The 27953-nt window shown below is 32.4% G+C and overlaps 2 protein-coding genes across 3 annotated transcripts in view; one reads left to right on the top strand and one right to left on the bottom strand.

The window, feature by feature from the left end:
* creb5a (cAMP responsive element binding protein 5a) overlaps nucleotides 1-26420 on the top strand; it is a 41698-nt gene extending 15278 nt beyond the window's left edge. For both annotated transcript variants that reach the window (XM_083523750.1, XM_083523749.1), the window contains exons 10-11: nucleotides 25197-25296; nucleotides 25428-26420. In XM_083523750.1, coding sequence (XP_083379876.1) covers nucleotides 25197-25296; nucleotides 25428-25552 — 225 coding nt within the window. In that variant the 3' untranslated portion in view covers nucleotides 25553-26420. The remainder of the gene's footprint in view (nucleotides 1-25196; nucleotides 25297-25427) is intronic.
* A 184-nt stretch (nucleotides 26421-26604) lies between these two features.
* The window catches only part of tril (TLR4 interactor with leucine-rich repeats), a 2975-nt gene continuing 1626 nt past the window's right edge, over nucleotides 26605-27953 (bottom strand). Inside the window, exon 1 of the mRNA XM_083523617.1 lies at nucleotides 26605-27953. This exon is cut by the window's right edge and continues 1626 nt beyond it. Coding sequence (XP_083379743.1) covers nucleotides 26832-27953 — 1122 coding nt within the window. The 3' untranslated portion in view covers nucleotides 26605-26831.

The raw sequence follows: 27953 nt of genomic DNA, 5'->3' as shown, positions 1-27953 counted from the left end.
ACACTACACTACACTACACTACATTACATTACACTACATTACATGACACTACACTACACTACACTACACTACACTACATTACATTACACTACACTACATTACACTACATTATATTACACTACATTACACTACATTACATTACACTACACTACACTACATTACATTAATTACATTACATTACACTACATTATATTACACTACATTACACTACACTACACTACATTACATTACACTACACTACATTACACTACATTATATTACACTACATTACACTACATTACATTACACTACATTATATTACACTACATTACATTACATTACACTACATTATATTACACTACATTACACTACATTACACTACACTACACTACATTACACTACATTATATTACACTACATTACACTACACTACATTACACTACACTACATTACATTACACTACATTATATTACACTACATTACACTACATTACACTACACTACACTACATTACACTACATTATATTACACTACATTACACTACACTACATTACACTACACTACATTACATTACACTACACTACATTACACTACATTATATTACACTACATTACACTACATTACACTACACTACACTACACTACATTACATTACACTACATTACATTACACTACATTATATTACACTACATTACACTACATTACACTACACTACACTACATTACATTACACTACACTACATTACACTACATTATATTACACTACATTACACTACATTACACTACACTACACTACATTACATTACACTACACTACACTACACTACACTACACTACACTACATTACATTACACTACATTATATTACACTACATTACACTACATTACACTACACTACATTACACTACATTATATTACACTACATTACACTACACTACATTACACTACACTACATTACATTACACTACACTACATTACACTACATTATGTTACACTACATTACACTACATTACACTACACTACACTACATTACATTAGACTACATTACATTACACTACATTATATTACACTACATTACACTACATTACACTACATTATATTACACTACATTACACTACATTACACTACACTACACTACATTACACTACATTACATTACACTACATTATATTACACTACACTACATTACATTACACTACACTACACTACATTACACTACATTACACTACATTACACTACATTATATTACACTACATTACACTACATTACACTACACTACATTACACTACATTACATTACACTACATTATATTACACTACACTACACTACACTACACTACATTACATTACACTACATTATATTACACTACATTACACTACACTACATTACACTACACTACATTACATTACACTACACTACATTACATTACACTACATTATATTACACTACATTACACTACATTACACTACATTACACTACATTATATTACACTACATTACACTACATTACACTACACTACACTACATTACACTACATTACATTACACTACATTACATTACACTACACTACATTACACTACATTACATTACATTACACTACACTACATTACACTACATTACACTACATTATATTACACTACATTACACTACATTACATTACACTACACTACATTATATTACACTACATTACACTACATTACACTACACTACATTACACTACATTACATTACATTACACTACATTACACTACATTACACTACATTATATTACACTACATTACACTACATTACATTACACTACACTACATTATATTACACTACATTACACTACATTACATTACACTACACTACATTATATTACACTACATTACACTACATTACACTACACTACATTACACTACATTACATTACATTACACTAAATTACACTACATTACACTACATTATATTACACTACATTACACTACATTACATTACACTACACTACATTATATTACACTACATTACACTACATTACACTAGAATACACTACATTACACTACATTACACTACACTGCATTACACTACATTACATTACACTACACTACACTACATTACACTACATTACCCTACATTACATTACACTACACTACATTACACTACATTACACTACACTACATTACACTACATTACATTACACTACACTACATTACACTACATTACACTACATTACACTACATTATATTACACTACATTACACTACATTACATTACACTACACTACATTATATTACACTACATTACACTACATTACACTAGAATACACTACATTACACTACATTACACTAGAATACACTACATTACACTACACTACACTACACTACACTACACTACATTACACTACATTATATTACACTACATTACACTACATTACATTACACTACACTACATTACACTACATTATATTACACTACATTACACTACATTACACTACACTACATTACACTACATTATATTACACTACATTACATTACACTACATTATATTACACTACATTACACTACATACATTACACTACATTATATTACACTACATTACACTACATTACACTACACTACACTACATTACACTACATTATTACACTACATTACACTACACTACATTACACTACACTACATTACATTACACTACATTATATTACACTACATTACACTACATTACACTACACTACACTACATTACACTACATTATATTACACTACATTACACTACACTACATTACACTACACTACATTACATTACACTACACTACATTACACTACATTATATTACACTACATTACACTACACTACACTACATTACATTACACTACATTACATTACACTACATTATATTACACTACATTACACTACACTACACTACACTACATTACATTACACTACACTACATTACACTACATTATATTACACTACATTACACTACATTACACTACACTACATTACATTACACTACACTACACTACACTACACTACACTACAGTACACTACATTACACTACATTACATTACACTACATTACATTACACTACATTACACTACATTACACTACACTACACTACACTACATACATTACACTACATTACATTACACTACACTACACTACACTACACTACACTACATTACATTACACTACACTACATTACACTACATTATATTACACTACATTACACTACATTACACTACACTACACTACACTACATTACATTACACTACATTACATTACACTACACTACACTACACTACACTACATTACATTACACTACACTACATTACACTACATTATATTACACTACATTACACTACATTACACTACACTACATTACACTACATTACATTACACTACATTACATTACACTACACTACACTACACTACATTACATTACACTACACTACATTACACTACATTATATTACACTACATTACACTACATTACACTACACTACACTACACTACACTACACTACATTACATTACACTACACTACACTACACTACATTACATTACACTAAACTACATTACATTACACTACATTACACTACACTACATTACATTACATTACACTACAACTACATTACATTACACTACATTACACTACACTACATTACATTACATTACACTACACTACATTACATTACACTACACTACATTACACTACATTATATTACACTACATTACACTACATTACACTACACTACACTACACTACACTACACTACACTACATTACATTACACTACACTACACTACACTACACTACATTACATTACACTACACTACATTACATTACACTACATTACACTACACTACATTACATTACACTACACTACACTACACTACATTACACTACATTACATTACACTACATTATATTACACTACATTACACTACATTACACTACACTACACTACATTACACTACATTATATTACACTACATTACACTACATTACACTACACTACACTACATTACATTACACTACATTACATTACACTACACTACACTACACTACATTACATTACACTACATTACACTACATTATATTACACTACATTACACTACATTACACTACACTACACTACATTACATTACACTACATTACATTACACTACACTACACTACATTACATTACACTACACTACACTACACTACATTATATTACACTACATTACACTACATTACACTACACTACACTACATTACATTACACTACACTACATTACACTACATTATATTACACTACATTACATTACACTACATTATATTACACTACATTACACTACATTACATTACACTACATTATATTACACTACATTACATTACATTACACTACATTATATTACACTACATTACACTACACTACACTACATTATATTACACTACATTACACTACACTACATTACACTACACTACATTACATTACACTACATTATATTACACTACATTACACTACATTACACTACACTACACTACATTACACTACATTATATTACACTACATTACACTACACTACACTACACTACACTACATTACACTACATTATATTACACTACATTACACTACATTACACTACATTACACTACACTACACTACATTACATTACACTACACTACACTACACTACACTACACTACATTACATTACACTACATTATATTACACTACATTACACTACATTACACTACACTACATTACACTACATTATATTACACTACATTACACTACACTACATTACACTACACTACATTACATTACACTACACTACATTACACTACATTATATTACACTACATTACACTACATTACACTACACTACACTACATTACATTACACTACATTACATTACACTACATTATATTACACTACATTACACTACATTACACTACATTATATTACACTACATTACACTACATTACACTACACTACACTACATTACATTACACTACATTATATTACACTACACTACACTACATTACATTACACTACACTACACTACATTACACTACATTACACTACATTACACTACATTATATTACACTACATTACACTACATTACACTACACTACATTGCACTACATTACATTACACTACATTATATTACACTACACTACACTACACTACACTACATTACATTACACTACATTATATTACACTACATTACACTACACTACATTACACTACATTACATTACACTACACTACATTACATTACACTACACTACATTACATTACACTACATTACACTACATTACACTACATTATATTACACTACATTACACTACATTACACTACACTACACTACATTACACTACATTACATTACACTACATTATATTACACTACATTACACTACATTACACTACATTACACTACATTATATTACACTACACTACACTACACTACACTACATTACACTACATTACATTACACTACATTATATTACACTACACTACACTACATTACATTACACTACATTACATTACACTACACTACATTACACTACATTACATTACACTACACTACATTACACTACATTACATTACACTACATTACATTACATTACACTACACTACATTACACTACATTACACTACATTATATTACACTACATTACACTACATTACATTACACTACACTACATTATATTACACTACATTACACTACATTACACTACACTACATTACACTACATTACATTACACTACACTACATTACACTACATTACACTACATTATATTACACTACATTACACTACATTACATTACACTACACTACATTATATTACACTACATTACACTACATTACACTAGAATACACTACATTACACTACATTACACTACACTACATTACACTACATTACACTACACTACACTGCATTACACTACACTACATTACACTACACTACACTACATTACACTACATTACACTACACTACATTACACTACACTACACTACATTACACTACACTACATTACACTACATTACACTACACTACACTACAATACATTACACTACATTACACTACACTACACTACATTACACTACATTATATTACACTACATTACATTACACTACACTACACTACATTACACTACACTACATTACACTACATTACACTACACTACACTACACTACATTACACTACACTACACTACATTACACTACATTATATTACACTACATTATATTACACTACATTACACTACACTACATTATATTACACTACATTATATTACACTATATTACATTACACTACACTACACTACATTACACTACATTACACTACACTACACTACATTACACTACATTACACTACACTACACTACACTACACTACACTACATTACACTACATTACACTACACTACACTACATTACACTACACTACACTACACTACACTACATTATATTACACTACATTATATTACACTACATTACATTACACTACACTACACTACATTACACTACATTACACTACACTACACTACATTACACTACACTACACTACATTACACTACATTATATTACACTACATTATATTACACTACATTACACTACATTACACTACACTACACTACACTACACTACACTACACTACATTACACTACACTACATTACACTACACTACACTACACTACATTACACTACACTACACTACACTACACTACACTACAATACATTACACTACACTACACTACAATACATTACACTACACTACACTACATTACACTACACTACATTACACTACACTACACTACAATACATTACACTACACTACAATACATTACACTACACTACACTACAATACATTACACTACACTACACTACACTACACTACATTACACTACACTACATTACACTACACTACACTACACTACACTACACTACATTACACTACACTACACTACACTACACTACATTACACTACATTACACTACACTACATTACACTACACTACACTACACTACACTACACTACAATACATTACACTACACTACACTACAATACATTACACTACATTACACTACACTACACTACACTACACTACAATACATTACACTACACTACACTACAATACATTACACTACACTACACTACATTACACTACACTACACTACACTACACTACACTACACTACACTACACTACATTACACTACACTACATTACACTACATTATATTACACTACACTACATTACACTACACTACACTACATTACATTACACTACACTACACTACACTACATTACACTACACTACATTACATTACACTACACTACATTACACTACATTATATTACACTACATTACATTACACTACATTACACTACATTACACTACACTACATTATATTACACTACATTATATTACACTACATTACACTACACTACACTACACTACATTATATTACACTACATTATATTACACTACATTACATTACACTACACTACACTACATTACACTACACTACATTACACTACACTACACTACAATACATTACACTACATTACACTACACTACACTACAATACATTACACTACATTACACTACACTACACTACATTACACTACATTATATTACACTACATTACATTACACTACACTACACTACATTACACTACACTACATTACACTACATTACACTACACTACACTACACTACATTACACTACACTACACTACATTACACTACATTATATTACACTACACTACATTACATTACACTACACTACATTACACTACATTATATTACACTACATTATATTACACTACATTACACTACACTACATTATATTACACTACATTATATTACACTACATTACATTACACTACACTACACTACATTACACTACATTACACTACACTACACTACATTACACTACATTACACTACACTACATTACACTACACTACACTACACTACACTACATTATATTACACTACATTATATTACACTACATTACATTACACTACACTACACTACATTACACTACATTACACTACACTACACTACATTACACTACACTACACTACATTACACTACATTATATTACACTACATTATATTACACTACATTACACTACATTACACTACACTACACTACACTACATTACACTACACTACATTACACTACACTACACTACACTACATTACACTACACTACACTACACTACACTACACTACATTACACTACATTACATTACATTACATTACATTTCATTACATTACACTACATTACACTACATTACATTACACTACATTACACTACACTACACTACATTACACTACACTACATTACATTACATTACACTACACTACATTACACTACACTACACTACACTACACTACATTACACTACACTACATTACACTACACTACACTACATTATATTACACTACACTACACTACATTATATTACACTACATTACACTAAACTACATTACACTACACTACATTGCACTACACTACATTACACTACATTACATTACACTACACTACATTACACTACACTACACTACATTACACTACACTACATTACACTACATTATATTACACTACATTACATTACACTACACTACATTACACTACACTACACTACATTACACTACACTACATTACACTACATTATATTACACTACACTACATTACACTACACTACATTACATTACACTACATTACACTACACTACACTACATTACACTACACTACATTACACTACAATATATTACACTACATTACATTACACTACACTACATTACACTACACTACACTACATTATATTACACTACACTACACTACATTATATTACACTACATTACACTACACTACATTACACTACACTACATTACACTACATTACATTACACTACACTACATTACATTACACTACACTACATTACACTACATTATATTACACTACATTACATTACACTACACTACATTACACTACACTACACTACATTACACTACACTACATTACACTACATTATATTACACTACACTACATTACACTACACTGCACTACATTACACTTCACTACACTACATTACACTACACTACACTACATTACACTACATTACACTACATTACATTACACTACATTACATTACACTACACTGCACTACATTACACTTCACTACACTACATTACACTACACTACACTACATTACACTACATAACACTACACTACATTACACTACACTACATTACACTACACTACACTACATTACACTACATTACATTACACTACACTGCACTGCACTACACTACACTACACTACATTACACTACATTACACTACACTACACTACATTACACTACATTACACTACACTACATTACACTACACTACACTACACTACATTACACTACACTACACTACATTACACTACACTACACTACACTACATTACACTACATTACACTACATTATATTACACTACATTATATTACACTACATTACACTACATTACACTACATTACACTACACTACATTACACTACATTACACTACACTACTCTACATTACACTACACTACACTACACTACACTACATTTTATTACACTACATTACATTACACTACACTACACTACATTACACTACACTACATTACACTACACTACACTACAATACATTACACTACACTACACTACATTACACTACATTACACTACACTACATTACACTACATTACACTACATTATATTACACTACACTACATTACACTACACTACATTACATTACACTACACTACACTACACTACATTACACTACACTACATTACATTACACTACACTACATTACACTACATTATATTACACTACATTATATTACACTACATTACACTACATTACACTACATTACACTACACTACATTACACTACACTACACTACATTACACTACACTACACTACACTACATTATATTACACTACATTACATTACACTACACTACATTACACTACATTACACTACACTACACTACATTACACTACATTATATTACACTACACTACATTACACTACACTACACTACATTACATTACACTACACTACACTACATTACACTACACTACACTACATTACACTACATTATATTACACTACATTATATTACACTACATTACACTACATTACACTACACTACATTACACTACACTACACTACATTACACTACACTACACTACACTACACTACATTATTTTACACTACATTATATTACACTACATTACATTACACTACACTACACTACATTACACTACATTACACTACACTACAATACATTACACTACACTACACTACATTACACTACATTACACTACACTACATTACATTACACTACACTACATTACATTACATTACATTACATTTCATTACATTACACTACATTACACTACATTACACTACACTACATTACACTACACTACACTACATTACATTACACTACATTACACTACATTACATTACACTACATTACACTACACTACATTACACTACATTACATTACACTACATTACACTACACTACACTACATTATATTACACTACATTACATTATACTACACTACACTACATTACATTACACTACATTACACTACACTACATTACACTACATTACATTACACTACATTACACTACACTACATTACACTACATTACACTACACTACATTACACTACATTACACTACATTACATTACACTACACTACATTACATTACATTACACTACATTACACTACATTATATTACACTACACTACATTACACTACACTACACTTCACTACACTACATTACACTACATTACACTACACTACATTACATTACACTACACTACACTACATTACACTACACTACATTACACTACATTACATTACACTACATTACAATACATTACATTACACTACATTACATTACACTACATTACACTACACTACATTACATTACATTACATTACACTACACTACATTACATTACATTACACTACACTACATTACACTACACTACACTACACTACATTATATTACACTACATTACATTACACTATATTACACTACACTACATTACACTACATTACATTACATTACACTACATTACATTACACTACATTACATTACACTACATTAAACTACACTACATTACACTACATTATATTACACTACATTACATTACACTACACTACATTACACTACATTACATTACACTACACTGCACTACATTACACTTCACTACACTACATTACACTACATTACACTACACTACACTACATTACACTACATTACATTACATTACACTACATTACACTACATTACATTACACTACACTGCACTACACTACACTACATTACACTACACTACATTACATTACACTACACTACACTACATTACACTACATTAAACTACACTACATTACACTACACTACATTACACTACATTACACTACACTACATTACACTACATTACACTACATTACATTACACTACACTGCACTACACTACACTACATTACACTACATTACACTACACTACATTACATTACACTACACTACACTACATTACACTACATTAAACTACACTACATTACACTACACTACATTACACTACATTACACTACAATACATTACATGACACTACACTGCACTACACTACATTACACTACATTACACTACACTACATTACATTACATTATATTACACTACACTACACTACACTACATTACACTACACTACATTACACTACATTATATTACACTACATTACATTACACTATACTACATTACACTACATTACATTACACTACACTACATTACACTACATTACATTACACTACACTACACTACACTACATTACACTTCACTACACTACACTACATTACACTACACTACATTACAGTACATTACACTACACTACACTACATTACACTACACTACATTACACTACATTACATTACATTACACTACATTACACTACACTACATTACACTACATTACATTACACTACACTGCACTACACTACACTACACTACATTACACTACATTACACTACACTACATTACATTACACTACACTACACTACATTACACTACATTAAACTACACTACATTACACTACACTACATTACACTACACTACATTACACTACATTACATTACACTACACTACACTGCACTACACTACACTACACTACATTACATTACACTACACTACACTACATTACACTACATTAAACTACACTACATTACACTACACTACATTACACTACACTACATTACACTACATTACACTACACTACATTACACTACATTACATTACACTACACTACACTGCACTACACTACATTACACTACATTACATCACACTACACTACACTACATTACACTACACTACATTACATTACACTACATTACACTACATTACATTACACTACATTACACTACACTACACTACATTACATTACATTACACTACATTACATTACACTACACTACACTACACTACATTACACTACATTACACTACACTACATTACATTACACTACACTACATTACACTACATTACACTACATTATATTACACTACATTACACTACACTACACTACATTACACTACACTACACTACATTACACTACATTATTTTACACTACATTACACTACATTACACTACATTACATTACACTACATTACACTACATTATATTACACTACATTACACTACATTACACTACACTACATTACACTACACTACACTACATTACATTACACTACACTACATTACACTACATTACATTACACTACACTACACTACACTACATTACACTTCACTACACTACATTACACTACACTACACTACATTACATTACACTACATTACACTACACTACACTACATTACATTACACTACACTACATTACACTACACTACACTACACTACACTACATTATATTACACTACATTATATTACACTACATTACACTACATTACACTACATTACACTACACTACACTACATTACACTACACTACACTACATTACACTACATTATATTACACTACATTATATTACACTACATTACACTACATTACACTACACTACATTACACTACACTACACTACACTACATTACACTACACTACACTACACTACACTACACTACATTACACTACACTACACTACATTACACTACATTATATTACACTACATTACATTACATTACACTACACTACATTACACTACACTACATTACACTACACTACACTACACTACATTACACTACACTACACTACATTACACTACATTATATTACACTACATTATATTACACTACATTACACTACATTACACTACATTACACTACACTACATTACACTACACTACACTACACTACATTACACTACACTACACTACACTACACTACACTACATTATATTACACTACATTATATTACACTACATTACATTACACTACACTACACTACATTACACTACATTACACTACACTACAATACATTACACTACACTACACTACATTACACTACATTACACTACACTACACTACACTACATTACACTACACTACATTACACTACATTACATTACATTACATTACATTTCATTACATTACACTACATTACACTACATTACATTACACTACATTACACTACACTACACTACATTACACTACACTACATTACATTACATTACATTACACTACACTACATTACACTACACTACACTACACTACACTACATTACATTACACTACACTACATTACACTACACTACACTACATTACACTACACTACATTACACTACATTATATTACACTACATTACATTACACTACACTACATTACACTACACTACACTACATTACACTACACTACATTACACTACATTATATTACACTACACTACATTACACTACACTACACTACATTACACTACACTACATTACATTACACTACATTACACTACACTACACTACATTACACTACACTACATTACACTACAATATATTACACTACATTACATTACACTACACTACATTACACTACACTACACTACATTATATTACACTACACTACACTACATTATATTACACTACATTACACTAAACTACATTACACTACACTACATTACACTACACTACATTACACTACATTACATTACACTACACTACATTACACTACACTACACTACATTACACTACACTACATTACACTACATTATATTACACTACATTACATTACACTACACTACATTACACTACACTACACTACATTACACTACACTACATTACACTACATTATATTACACTACACTACATTACACTACACTGCACTACATTACACTTCACTACACTACATTACACTACATTACACTACATTACACTACACTACACTACATTACATTACATTACACTACATTACATTACACTACACTACACTACACTACATTACACTACATTACACTACACTACATTACATTACACTACACTACATTACACTACATTACACTACATTATATTACACTACATTACACTACACTACACTACATTACACTACACTACACTACATTACACTACATTATATTACACTACATTACACTACATTACACTACATTACATTACACTACATTACACTACATTATATTACACTACATTACACTACATTACACTACACTACATTACACTACACTACACTACATTACACTACATTACACTACACTACATTACACTACACTACATTACACTACACTACACTACATTACACTACATTATATTACACTACATTACACTACACTACACTACACTACATTACACTAAATTATATTACACTACATTACACTACATTACACTACATTACATTACACTACATTACACTACACTACATTACATTACACTACACTACATTACACTACATTACATTACACTACATTACACTACATTACACTACATTATATTACACTACATTACACTACACTACACTACACTACACTACACTACATTACACTACATTACACTACATTACATTACACTACACTACATTACACTACACTACACTACATTATATTACACTACATTACACTACATTACACTACACTACACTACATTACACTACACTACATTACATTACACTACACTACACTACACTACATTACATTACACTACACTACACTACATTACACTACACTACATTACATTACACTATATTACATTACACTACACTACATTACACTACACTACACTACACTACATTACACTACATTACACTACACTACATTACATTACACTACACTACACTACACTACATTATATTACACTACATTACACTACATTACACTACACTACACTACATTACATTACACTACACTACATTACACTACATTACATTACACTACACTACACTACACTACATTACATTACACTACACTACACTACATTACACTACATTACACTACACTACATTACATTACACTACATTACACTACACTACATTACATTACACTACACTACATTACACTACATTACATTACACTACATTACACTACATTACACTACATTATATTACACTACATTACACTACATTACACTACACTACATTACACTACACTACACTACACTACACTACATTACACTACATTACATTACACTACACTACACTACATTACACTACATTACACTACACTACACTACATTATATTACACTACATTACACTACATTACACTACACTACACTACATTACACTACACTACATTACACTACATTACACTACACTACACTACATTACATTACACTACACTACACTACATTACACTACATTACACTACACTACATTACATTACACTACATTACATTACACTACACTACATTACACTACACTACATTACACTACATTACACTACACTACACTACACTACATTACATTACACTACACTACATTACACTACATTACACTACATTACATTACACTACACTACACTACATTACATTACACTACACTACACTACATTACACTACATTACACTACACTACATTACATTACACTTCATTACACTACACTACATTACATTACACTACATTACACTACATTACACTACATTATATTACACTACATTACACTACATTACACTACACTACACTACATTACACTACATTACACTACACTACACTACATTACACTACATTACACTACACTACATTACACTACATTACACTACACTACACTACATTATATTACACTACATTACACTACACTACACTACACTACATTATATTACACTACATTACATTACACTACACTACACTACATTACACTACACTACATTACACTACATTACACTACACTACACTACAATACATTACACTACACTACACTACATTACACTACATTACACTACACTACATTACACTACATTATATTACACTACACTACATTACACTACACTACATTACATTACACTACACTACACTACACTACATTACACTACACTACATTACATTACACTACACTACATTACACTACATTATATTACACTACATTATATTACACTACATTACACTACATTACACTACACTACATTACACTACACTACACTACATTACACTACACTACACTACACTACATTATATTACACTACATTATATTACACTACATTACATTACACTACACTACACTACATTACACTACACTACATTACACTACATTACACTACACTACACTACACTACATTACACTACACTACACTACATTACACTACATTACACTACATTATATTACACTACACTACATTACACTACATTATATTACACTACATTACATTACACTACACTACACTACATTACACTACACTACATTACACTACATTACACTACACTACACTACATTACACTACATTATATTACACTACACTACATTACACTACACTACACTACATTACATTACACTACACTACACTACACTACATTACACTACACTACACTACATTACACTACATTATATTACACTACATTATATTACACTACATTACACTACATTACACTACACTACATTACACTACACTACACTACATTACACTACACTACACTACACTACATTATTTTACACTACATTATATTACACTACATTACATTACACTACACTACATTACACTACATTACACTACACTAAAATACATTACACTACACTACACTACATTACACTACATTACACTACACTACATTACACTACACTACACTACATTACATTACACTACATTACACTACATTACATTACACTACATTACACTACACTACATTACACTACATTACACTACACTACACTACATTATATTACACTACATTACACTACACTACACTACACTACATTATTTTACACTACATTATATTACACTACATTACATTACACTACACTACATTACACTACATTACACTACACTAAAATACATTACACTACACTACACTACATTACACTACATTACACTACACTACATTACACTACACTACACTACATTACATTACACTACATTACACTACATTACATTACACTACATTACACTACACTACATTACACTACATTACATTACACTACATTACACTACACTACACTACATTATATTACACTACATTACATTACACTACACTACATTACACTACATTACACTACACTAAAATACATTACACTACACTACACTACATTACACTACATTACACTACACTACATTACACTACACTACACTACATTACATTACACTACATTACACTACATTACATTACACTACATTACATTACACTACATTACACTACATTACATTACACTACATTACACTACACTACATTACACTACATTACATTACACTACATTACACTACACTACACTACATTATATTACACTACATTACATTATACTACATTACACTACATTACACTACACTACATTACACTACATTACATTACACTACATTACACTACACTACATTACACTACATTACACTACACTACATTACATTACATTACACTACATTACACTACATTATATTACACTACACTACATTACACTACACTACACTTCACTACACTACATTACACTACATTACACTACACTACATTACATTACACTACACTACACTACATTACACTACACTACATTACACTACATTACATTACACTACATTACAATACATTACATTACACTACATTACATTACACTACATTACACTACACTACATTACATTACATTACACTACACTACATTACATTACATTACACTACACTACATTACACTACACTACATTATATTACACTACATTACATTACACTATATTACACTACACTACATTACACTACATTACATTACATTACACTACATTACATTACACTACATTACATTACACTACATTAAACTACACTACATTACACTACATTATATTACACTACATTACATTACACTACACTACATTACACTACATTACATTACACTACACTGCACTACATTACACTTCACTACACTACATTACACTACATTACACTACACTACACTACATTACACTACATTACATTACATTACACTACATTACACTACATTACATTACACTACACTGCACTACACTACACTACATTACACTACATTACACTACACTACATTACATTACACTACACTACACTACATTACACTACATTAAACTACACTACATTACACTACACTACATTACACTACATTACACTACACTACATTACATTACACTACACTACACTACATTACACTACATTAAACTACACTGCACTACACTACATTACACTACATTACACTACACTACATTACATTACATTATATTACACTACACTACACTACACTACATTACACTACACTACATTACACTACATTATATTACACTACATTACATTACACTATACTACATTACACTACATTACATTACACTACACTACATTACACTACATTACATTACACTACACTGCACTACATTACACTTCACTACACTACACTACATTACACTACACTACATTACAGTACATTACACTACACTACACTACATTACACTACACTACATTACACTACATTACATTACATTACACTACATTACACTACACTACATTACACTACATTACATTACACTACACTGCACTACACTACACTACATTACACTACATTACACTACACTACATTACATTACACTACACTACACTACATTACACTACATTAAACTACACTACATTACACTACACTACATTACACTACACTACATTACACTACATTACACTACACTACACTACATTACACTACATTACATTACACTACACTACACTGCACTACACTACATTACACTACATTACATCACACTACACTACACTACATTACACTACACTACATTACACTACACTACACTACACTACATTACACTACACTACACTACATTACATTACACTACATTACACTACATTACATTACACTACATTACACTACACTACACTACATTACACTACATTAAACTACACTACATTACACTACACTACATTACACTACATTATATTACACTACATTACACTACATTACACTACACTACACTACATTACACTACATTACACTACACTACACTACATTACACTACATTACACTACACTACATTACACTACATTACACTACACTACACTACATTATATTACACTACATTACACTACATTACACTACACTACACTACATTACACTACACTACATTACACTACATTACACTACACTACATTACACTACATTACACTACACTACATTACATTACACTACACTACATTACACTACACTACATTATATTACACTACATTACACTACATTACACTACAGTACACTACATTACACTACACTACATTATATTACACTACATTACACTACACTACACTACATTACACTACACTACACTACATTATATTACACTACATTACACTACATTACACTACACTACACTACATTACATTACACTACACTACATTACACTACACTACACTACATTACATTACACTACACTACATTACACTACATTACACTACATTACATTACACTACACTACACTACACTACATTACATTACACTACACTACACTACATTACACTACATTACACTACACTACATTACATTACACTACATTACACTACACTACATTACATTACACTACACTACATTACATTACACTACATTACACTACATTACACTACATTATATTACACTACATTACACTACATTACACTACACTACATTACACTACACTACACTACACTACACTACATTACACTACATTACACTACACTACACTACATTACACTACATTACATTACACTACACTACATTACACTACATTACACTACACTACACTACATTATATTACACTACATTACACTACATTACACTACACTACACTACATTACACTACACTACATTACACTACATTACACTACACTACACTACATTACATTACACTACACTACACTACATTACACTACATTACACTACACTACATTACATTACACTACACTACATTACACTACATTACACTACATTACATTACACTACACTACACTACATTACATTACACTACACTACACTACATTACACTACATTACACTACACTACATTACATTACACTTCATTACACTACACTACATTACATTACACTACACTACATTACACTACATTACATTACACTACATTACACTACATTACACTACATTATATTACACTACATTACACTACATTACACTACACTACACTACATTACACTACATTACACTACACTACACTACATTACACTACATTACACTACACTACATTACACTACATTACACTACACTACACTACATTATATTACACTACATTACACTACATTACACTACACTACACTACATTACACTACACTACATTACACTACATTACACTACACTACATTACATTACACTACACTACATTACACTACACTACATTATATTACACTACATTACACTACATTACACTACACTACACTACATTACACTACACTACACTACATTATATTACACTACATTACACTACATTACACTACACTACACTACATTACATTACACTACACTACATTACACTACATTACACTACATTACATTACACTACACTACACTACACTACACTACACTACATTACACTACACTACATTACATTACACTACACTACATTACACTACATTACACTACACTACATTACATTACACTACATTACATTACACTACACTACATTACACTACACTCCACTACATTATATTACACTACATTACACTACATTACACTACACTACACTACATTACACTACATTACATTACATCACACTACATTACACTACATTACACTACATTATATTACACTACATTACACTACATTACACTACATTACACTACACATTACACTACACTACATTAAACTACACTACATTACACTACACTACATTACATTACACTACATTACACTACACTACATTACATTACACTACATTATATTACACTACACTACACTACATTACATTACATCACACTACATTACACTACATTACACTACACTACATTACACTACACTACACTGCACATTACACTACACTCCACTACATTACACTATACTACACTACATTACACTACACTACACTACATTACACTACACTACACTACATTACACTACATTATATTACACTACACTACACTACATTACACTACACTACACTACATTACATTACATCACACTACATTACACTACATTACACTACACTACATTACACTACACTACATTACATTATATTACACTACATTACACTACATTACACTACACTACACTACATTACACTACATTACATTACATCACACTACATTACACTACATTACACTACATTATATTACACTACATTACACTACATTACACTACACATTACACTACACTACATTAAACTACACTACACTACACTACATTACACTACACTACACTACATTACACTACACTACATTACATTACACTACATTATATTACACTACACTACACTACATTACACTACACTACACTACATTACATTACACTACACTACACTACATTACACTACATTACACTACACTACATTACACTACACTACATTACATTACACTACACTACATTACACTACATTACACTACATTACATTACACTACACTACACTACATTACATTACACTACACTACATTACACTACACTACATTACATTACACTACACTACATTACATTACACTTCATTACACTACACTACATTACATTACACTACACTACATTACACTACATTACATTACACTACATTACACTACATTACACTACATTATATTACACTACATTACACTACATTACACTACACTACACTACATTACACTACATTACACTACACTACACTACATTACACTACATTACACTACACTACATTACACTACATTACACTACACTACACTACATTATATTACACTACATTACACTACATTACACTACACTACACTACATTACACTACACTACATTACACTACATTACACTACACTACATTACACTACATTACACTACACTACATTACATTACACTACACTACATTACACTACACTACATTATATTACACTACATTACACTACATTACACTACAGTACACTACATTACACTACACTACATTATATTACACTACATTACACTACACTACACTACATTACACTACACTACACTACATTATATTACACTACATTACACTACATTACACTACACTACACTACATTACATTACACTACACTACATTACACTACACTACACTACATTACATTACACTACACTACATTACACTACATTACACTACATTACATTACACTACACTACACTACACTACATTACATTACACTACACTACACTACATTACACTACATTACACTACACTACATTACATTACACTACATTACACTACACTACATTACATTACACTACACTACATTACATTACACTACATTACACTACATTACACTACATTATATTACACTACATTACACTACATTACACTACACTACATTACACTACACTACACTACACTACACTACATTACACTACATTACACTACACTACACTACATTACACTACATTACATTACACTACACTACATTACACTACATTACACTACACTACACTACATTATATTACACTACATTACACTACATTACACTACACTACACTACATTACACTACACTACATTACACTACATTACACTACACTACACTACATTACATTACACTACACTACACTACATTACACTACATTACACTACACTACATTACATTACACTACACTACATTACACTACATTACACTACATTACATTACACTACACTACACTACATTACATTACACTACACTACACTACATTACACTACATTACACTACACTACATTACATTACACTTCATTACACTACACTACATTACATTACACTACACTACATTACACTACATTACATTACACTACATTACACTACATTACACTACATTATATTACACTACATTACACTACATTACACTACACTACACTACATTACACTACATTACACTACACTACACTACATTACACTACATTACACTACACTACATTACACTACATTACACTACACTACACTACATTATATTACACTACATTACACTACATTACACTACACTACACTACATTACACTACACTACATTACACTACATTACACTACACTACATTACATTACACTACACTACATTACACTACACTACATTATATTACACTACATTACACTACATTACACTACACTACACTACATTACACTACACTACACTACATTATATTACACTACATTACACTACATTACACTACACTACACTACATTACATTACACTACACTACATTACACTACATTACACTACATTACATTACACTACACTACACTACACTACACTACACTACATTACACTACACTACATTACATTACACTACACTACATTACACTACATTACACTACACTACATTACATTACACTACATTACATTACACTACACTACATTACACTACACTCCACTACATTATATTACACTACATTACACTACATTACACTACACTACACTACATTACACTACATTACATTACATCACACTACATTACACTACATTACACTACATTATATTACACTACATTACACTACATTACACTACATTACACTACACATTACACTACACTACATTAAACTACACTACATTACACTACACTACATTACATTACACTACATTACACTACACTACATTACATTACACTACATTATATTACACTACACTACACTACATTACATTACATCACACTACATTACACTACATTACACTACACTACATTACACTACACTACACTGCACATTACACTACACTCCACTACATTACACTATACTACACTACATTACACTACACTACACTACATTACACTACACTACACTACATTACACTACATTATATTACACTACACTACACTACATTACACTACACTACACTACATTACATTACATCACACTACATTACACTACATTACACTACACTACATTACACTACACTACATTACATTATATTACACTACATTACACTACATTACACTACACTACACTACATTACACTACATTACATTACATCACACTACATTACACTACATTACACTACATTATATTACACTACATTACACTACATTACACTACACATTACACTACACTACATTAAACTACACTACACTACACTACATTACACTACACTACACTACATTACACTACACTACATTACATTACACTACATTATATTACACTACACTACACTACATTACACTACACTACACTACATTACATTACATCACACTACATTACACTACATTACACTACACTACATTACACTACACTACACTGCACATTACACTACACTCCACTACATTACACTATACTACACTACATTACACTACACTACACTACACTACATTACATTACATCACACTACATTACACTACATTACACTACACTACATTACACTACACTACACTGCACATTACACTACACTCCACTACATTACACTATACTACACTACATTACACTATACTACACTACATTACACTACACTACACTACATTACACTACACTACACTACACTACACTACACATGTACAGATTGTGATTGTGAGTGTCTTGTGCTTGTGTGTTTCAGAACGAAGTCACTCTTCTGAAATCAGAGGTGATTCAACTAAAGCAGCTTCTGCTGGCTCATACAGACTGTCCTGTAACTGTGAGACAACGCGAGACACGAGGTGAGAAACACACACACGTTCACATTTCCATGGCCATTTTATTAGGAATACTTTAGGAACCAATTTACACTGCTGTCACTTCAATGTTTTTATGTTTTAAGTTCTTCTTTTTTGTTTTTTGGCATGTGCAGCTGGAAGTCCAACAGGAAGTCCTCATCAAACTCACAACGTCCAACACAACAGCATCTCATCCTCCTGTGCCACACACACGCTCACACGCACACACCTCACCACAAACTCACATTCTGCATCTTAAAGGCACACACTGCTCCAAACACTAATAAAGAGACGTGGCAGTGTTGTATATCTGGATTGAAGCAGCACTGCGGAGCTGTGGGTCAGGGTGGAAGCTGCATCATCTCTCACTGCGATGGTGGAACACTGTGGCCTGGACGAGGGATTTCCTCAGGGACGTTCACTTCAATCCCTGTGTGTGTTCCTCTCGTCATTTCTAGCACTTTGTGTTTTGTACTCCTCGATCAGGGGGTCTGTATTATAGTGTAAATATCAACAGATAGTTTTGTATGGCTTTGGATTGCAGCTGCACTTTTTTCTTCTCCGCACACGTCACGCACACACAAACGTTTCTGCTTCATTAACCGTGTCCGTTATCTCCTACTGTATATCAGGAATTACACACGCAGTACACACACCGTACACACACACCATACACACGCAGTACACACACCATACACACACCGTACACAAACCATACGTGCCATTCACACCGTACGCACACTATACACACGCACACACACCATAAGTACCATACACATCGTACACACGCAGTACACACACAATTACACACAACATACACACACTATACACGCAGTACACACACCTTACACACACAATTACACACAACATACACACACTGTACACGCAGTACACACTCAGTACACACACCGTTCTCATCTCCATTGTCGGGTTGTTGTTTTTTCCATGTGTACATGAACCACACTGAGATCCAGGTGTTTCACAGCTGCATGGTTCACACTGATTGAGCTGAAGACAGTATTTTTCATGTACAGATTCGCAGAAATAAACGCATAATTCTTTATTTTTGTACCAGCTGACTAACTAATCTGATCGCTCTTTCTGATTAAAAAAAGATCTTTTTACGAAATTCCCCTGCGTTTGTGCTCGTGTCTGCGCTGAGAGGAACATCAGGGTGTGTATCTGATCAAATTACATAGATGTGCAGTGTGTGCGTTAATAATCATTCATCAGCCGAGTTTATACTAACCCCCCCCCCCCCCCCAACCCACACACACACACACACACACACACACACACACGTTTGCTCACTGTTGCTTTATGTGCTCCTGTTTATTTGGAAACTGGAGGGTGTGAGTAACGACAGACTAATGAGTGTGTGTTACAGACGTACGTAGAATTTCTTACACATGCTGAGAGAATCTTAAAGCTTACACACATGGATACAGGAATATCTTCACTGTATAAATGACAGCATTTACCACACACACACACAAACACACACACACATGACATGATGTGAGTCCTGAATGTGTGAATCAGGGTATTACAGAATCATCGTCTCTGCGAGGATCGAAAAACCTCTCAGGAGGGAATTGGATCAAATCTCCATCCTCAGCCAGAACCCGGCCACTCTGATACCTGCTGAACTCGGAGGAGACGCATGTGGTTGCCATGGCAGCCCGGTAGGGCCTCCGTGTGGAGTACATGTGACGCACGTGCGCGTGTGTGGACGACTTCCTGTTTCGGATCCTCCTCCTCAGTACACGCCGCAGCCAGACCACGCCCACTAGCAGGATCAGCAGCGCGTTAGCCGCCAGCACCGCTGCGGTCACGTGCTGCAGTCTGATGTCGCTCTCCGCCGCAGGAGACGTGGTGATAAAACCTACGCAATGATCTCGCGGAGCCACCTGGCACAAAGCCCCGCCCACCACGCCTTCCACACAGGTGATGTAGGTGGTGTGTGGGCGGAGCTCCTGCAGCACCACCACCCGAGCGGATCCGCGGGCGTAAACGTAGCGCTGAAAGCGGACGGAGTGTCCGAAGCGGTCGAACAGGATGCGGAACGCGAGCCCTCCAGAGAGCGTGTCCTCAGACATGCTCCAAAACACAGTGGCCGAGTCCGAAGTCACGTTGTTCACGCTCACGTTCGCAATGTAGCGGTGGTTGAACTGGCACGCGTCCATCACCTCCACACCTGGTTTCTGCGCCATGGTATCCACGTCGTTCTGACTGCCGGGGTTCTCCAGGATGTCGCTCAGCTCCCACGTGCTTGCGTTCTCCTCCATTACATTCTGGAACATTCCTGTTTCAAGGAGAGCTGAGGAAGAGCTTGCTTTCGCAGAAGTTCTCGGTGCAGTTCTTGGTCTGAGATTCATTTTCTTCTTCTTGTGACCTCCTTGAACATCTTGAGTCTCCATGTCCTCCTCTTTCTCTCCTCCTCTCTTCAGCCTCTCCTCTACACCTGGTGGCTCCTGCCGTCCTGCTGTGTGAGCCTCCATCATTTCTGCCTCGTTCTCTGCTCTGCAGGACCAGCTTCCGGTCAGTTCCTCCAGCAGCTCAGTGTCATTCACGTGATCCAGGTACATCCCCTGGAGCGTAGGTGGGTGGTGGCACTGCACGTGCGCTGTGAGTAACTTTCCCTGGGCACGTGTCTCCAC

Source organism: Silurus aristotelis, assembly GCF_946808225.1.
Source record: "Silurus aristotelis genome assembly, chromosome: 21".
In the NCBI taxonomy this organism is placed as follows: Eukaryota; Metazoa; Chordata; class Actinopteri; order Siluriformes; family Siluridae; genus Silurus; species Silurus aristotelis.
Note: the sequence above shows the minus strand (reverse complement) of the source record. Positions and strands in the feature narration are given on the sequence as shown.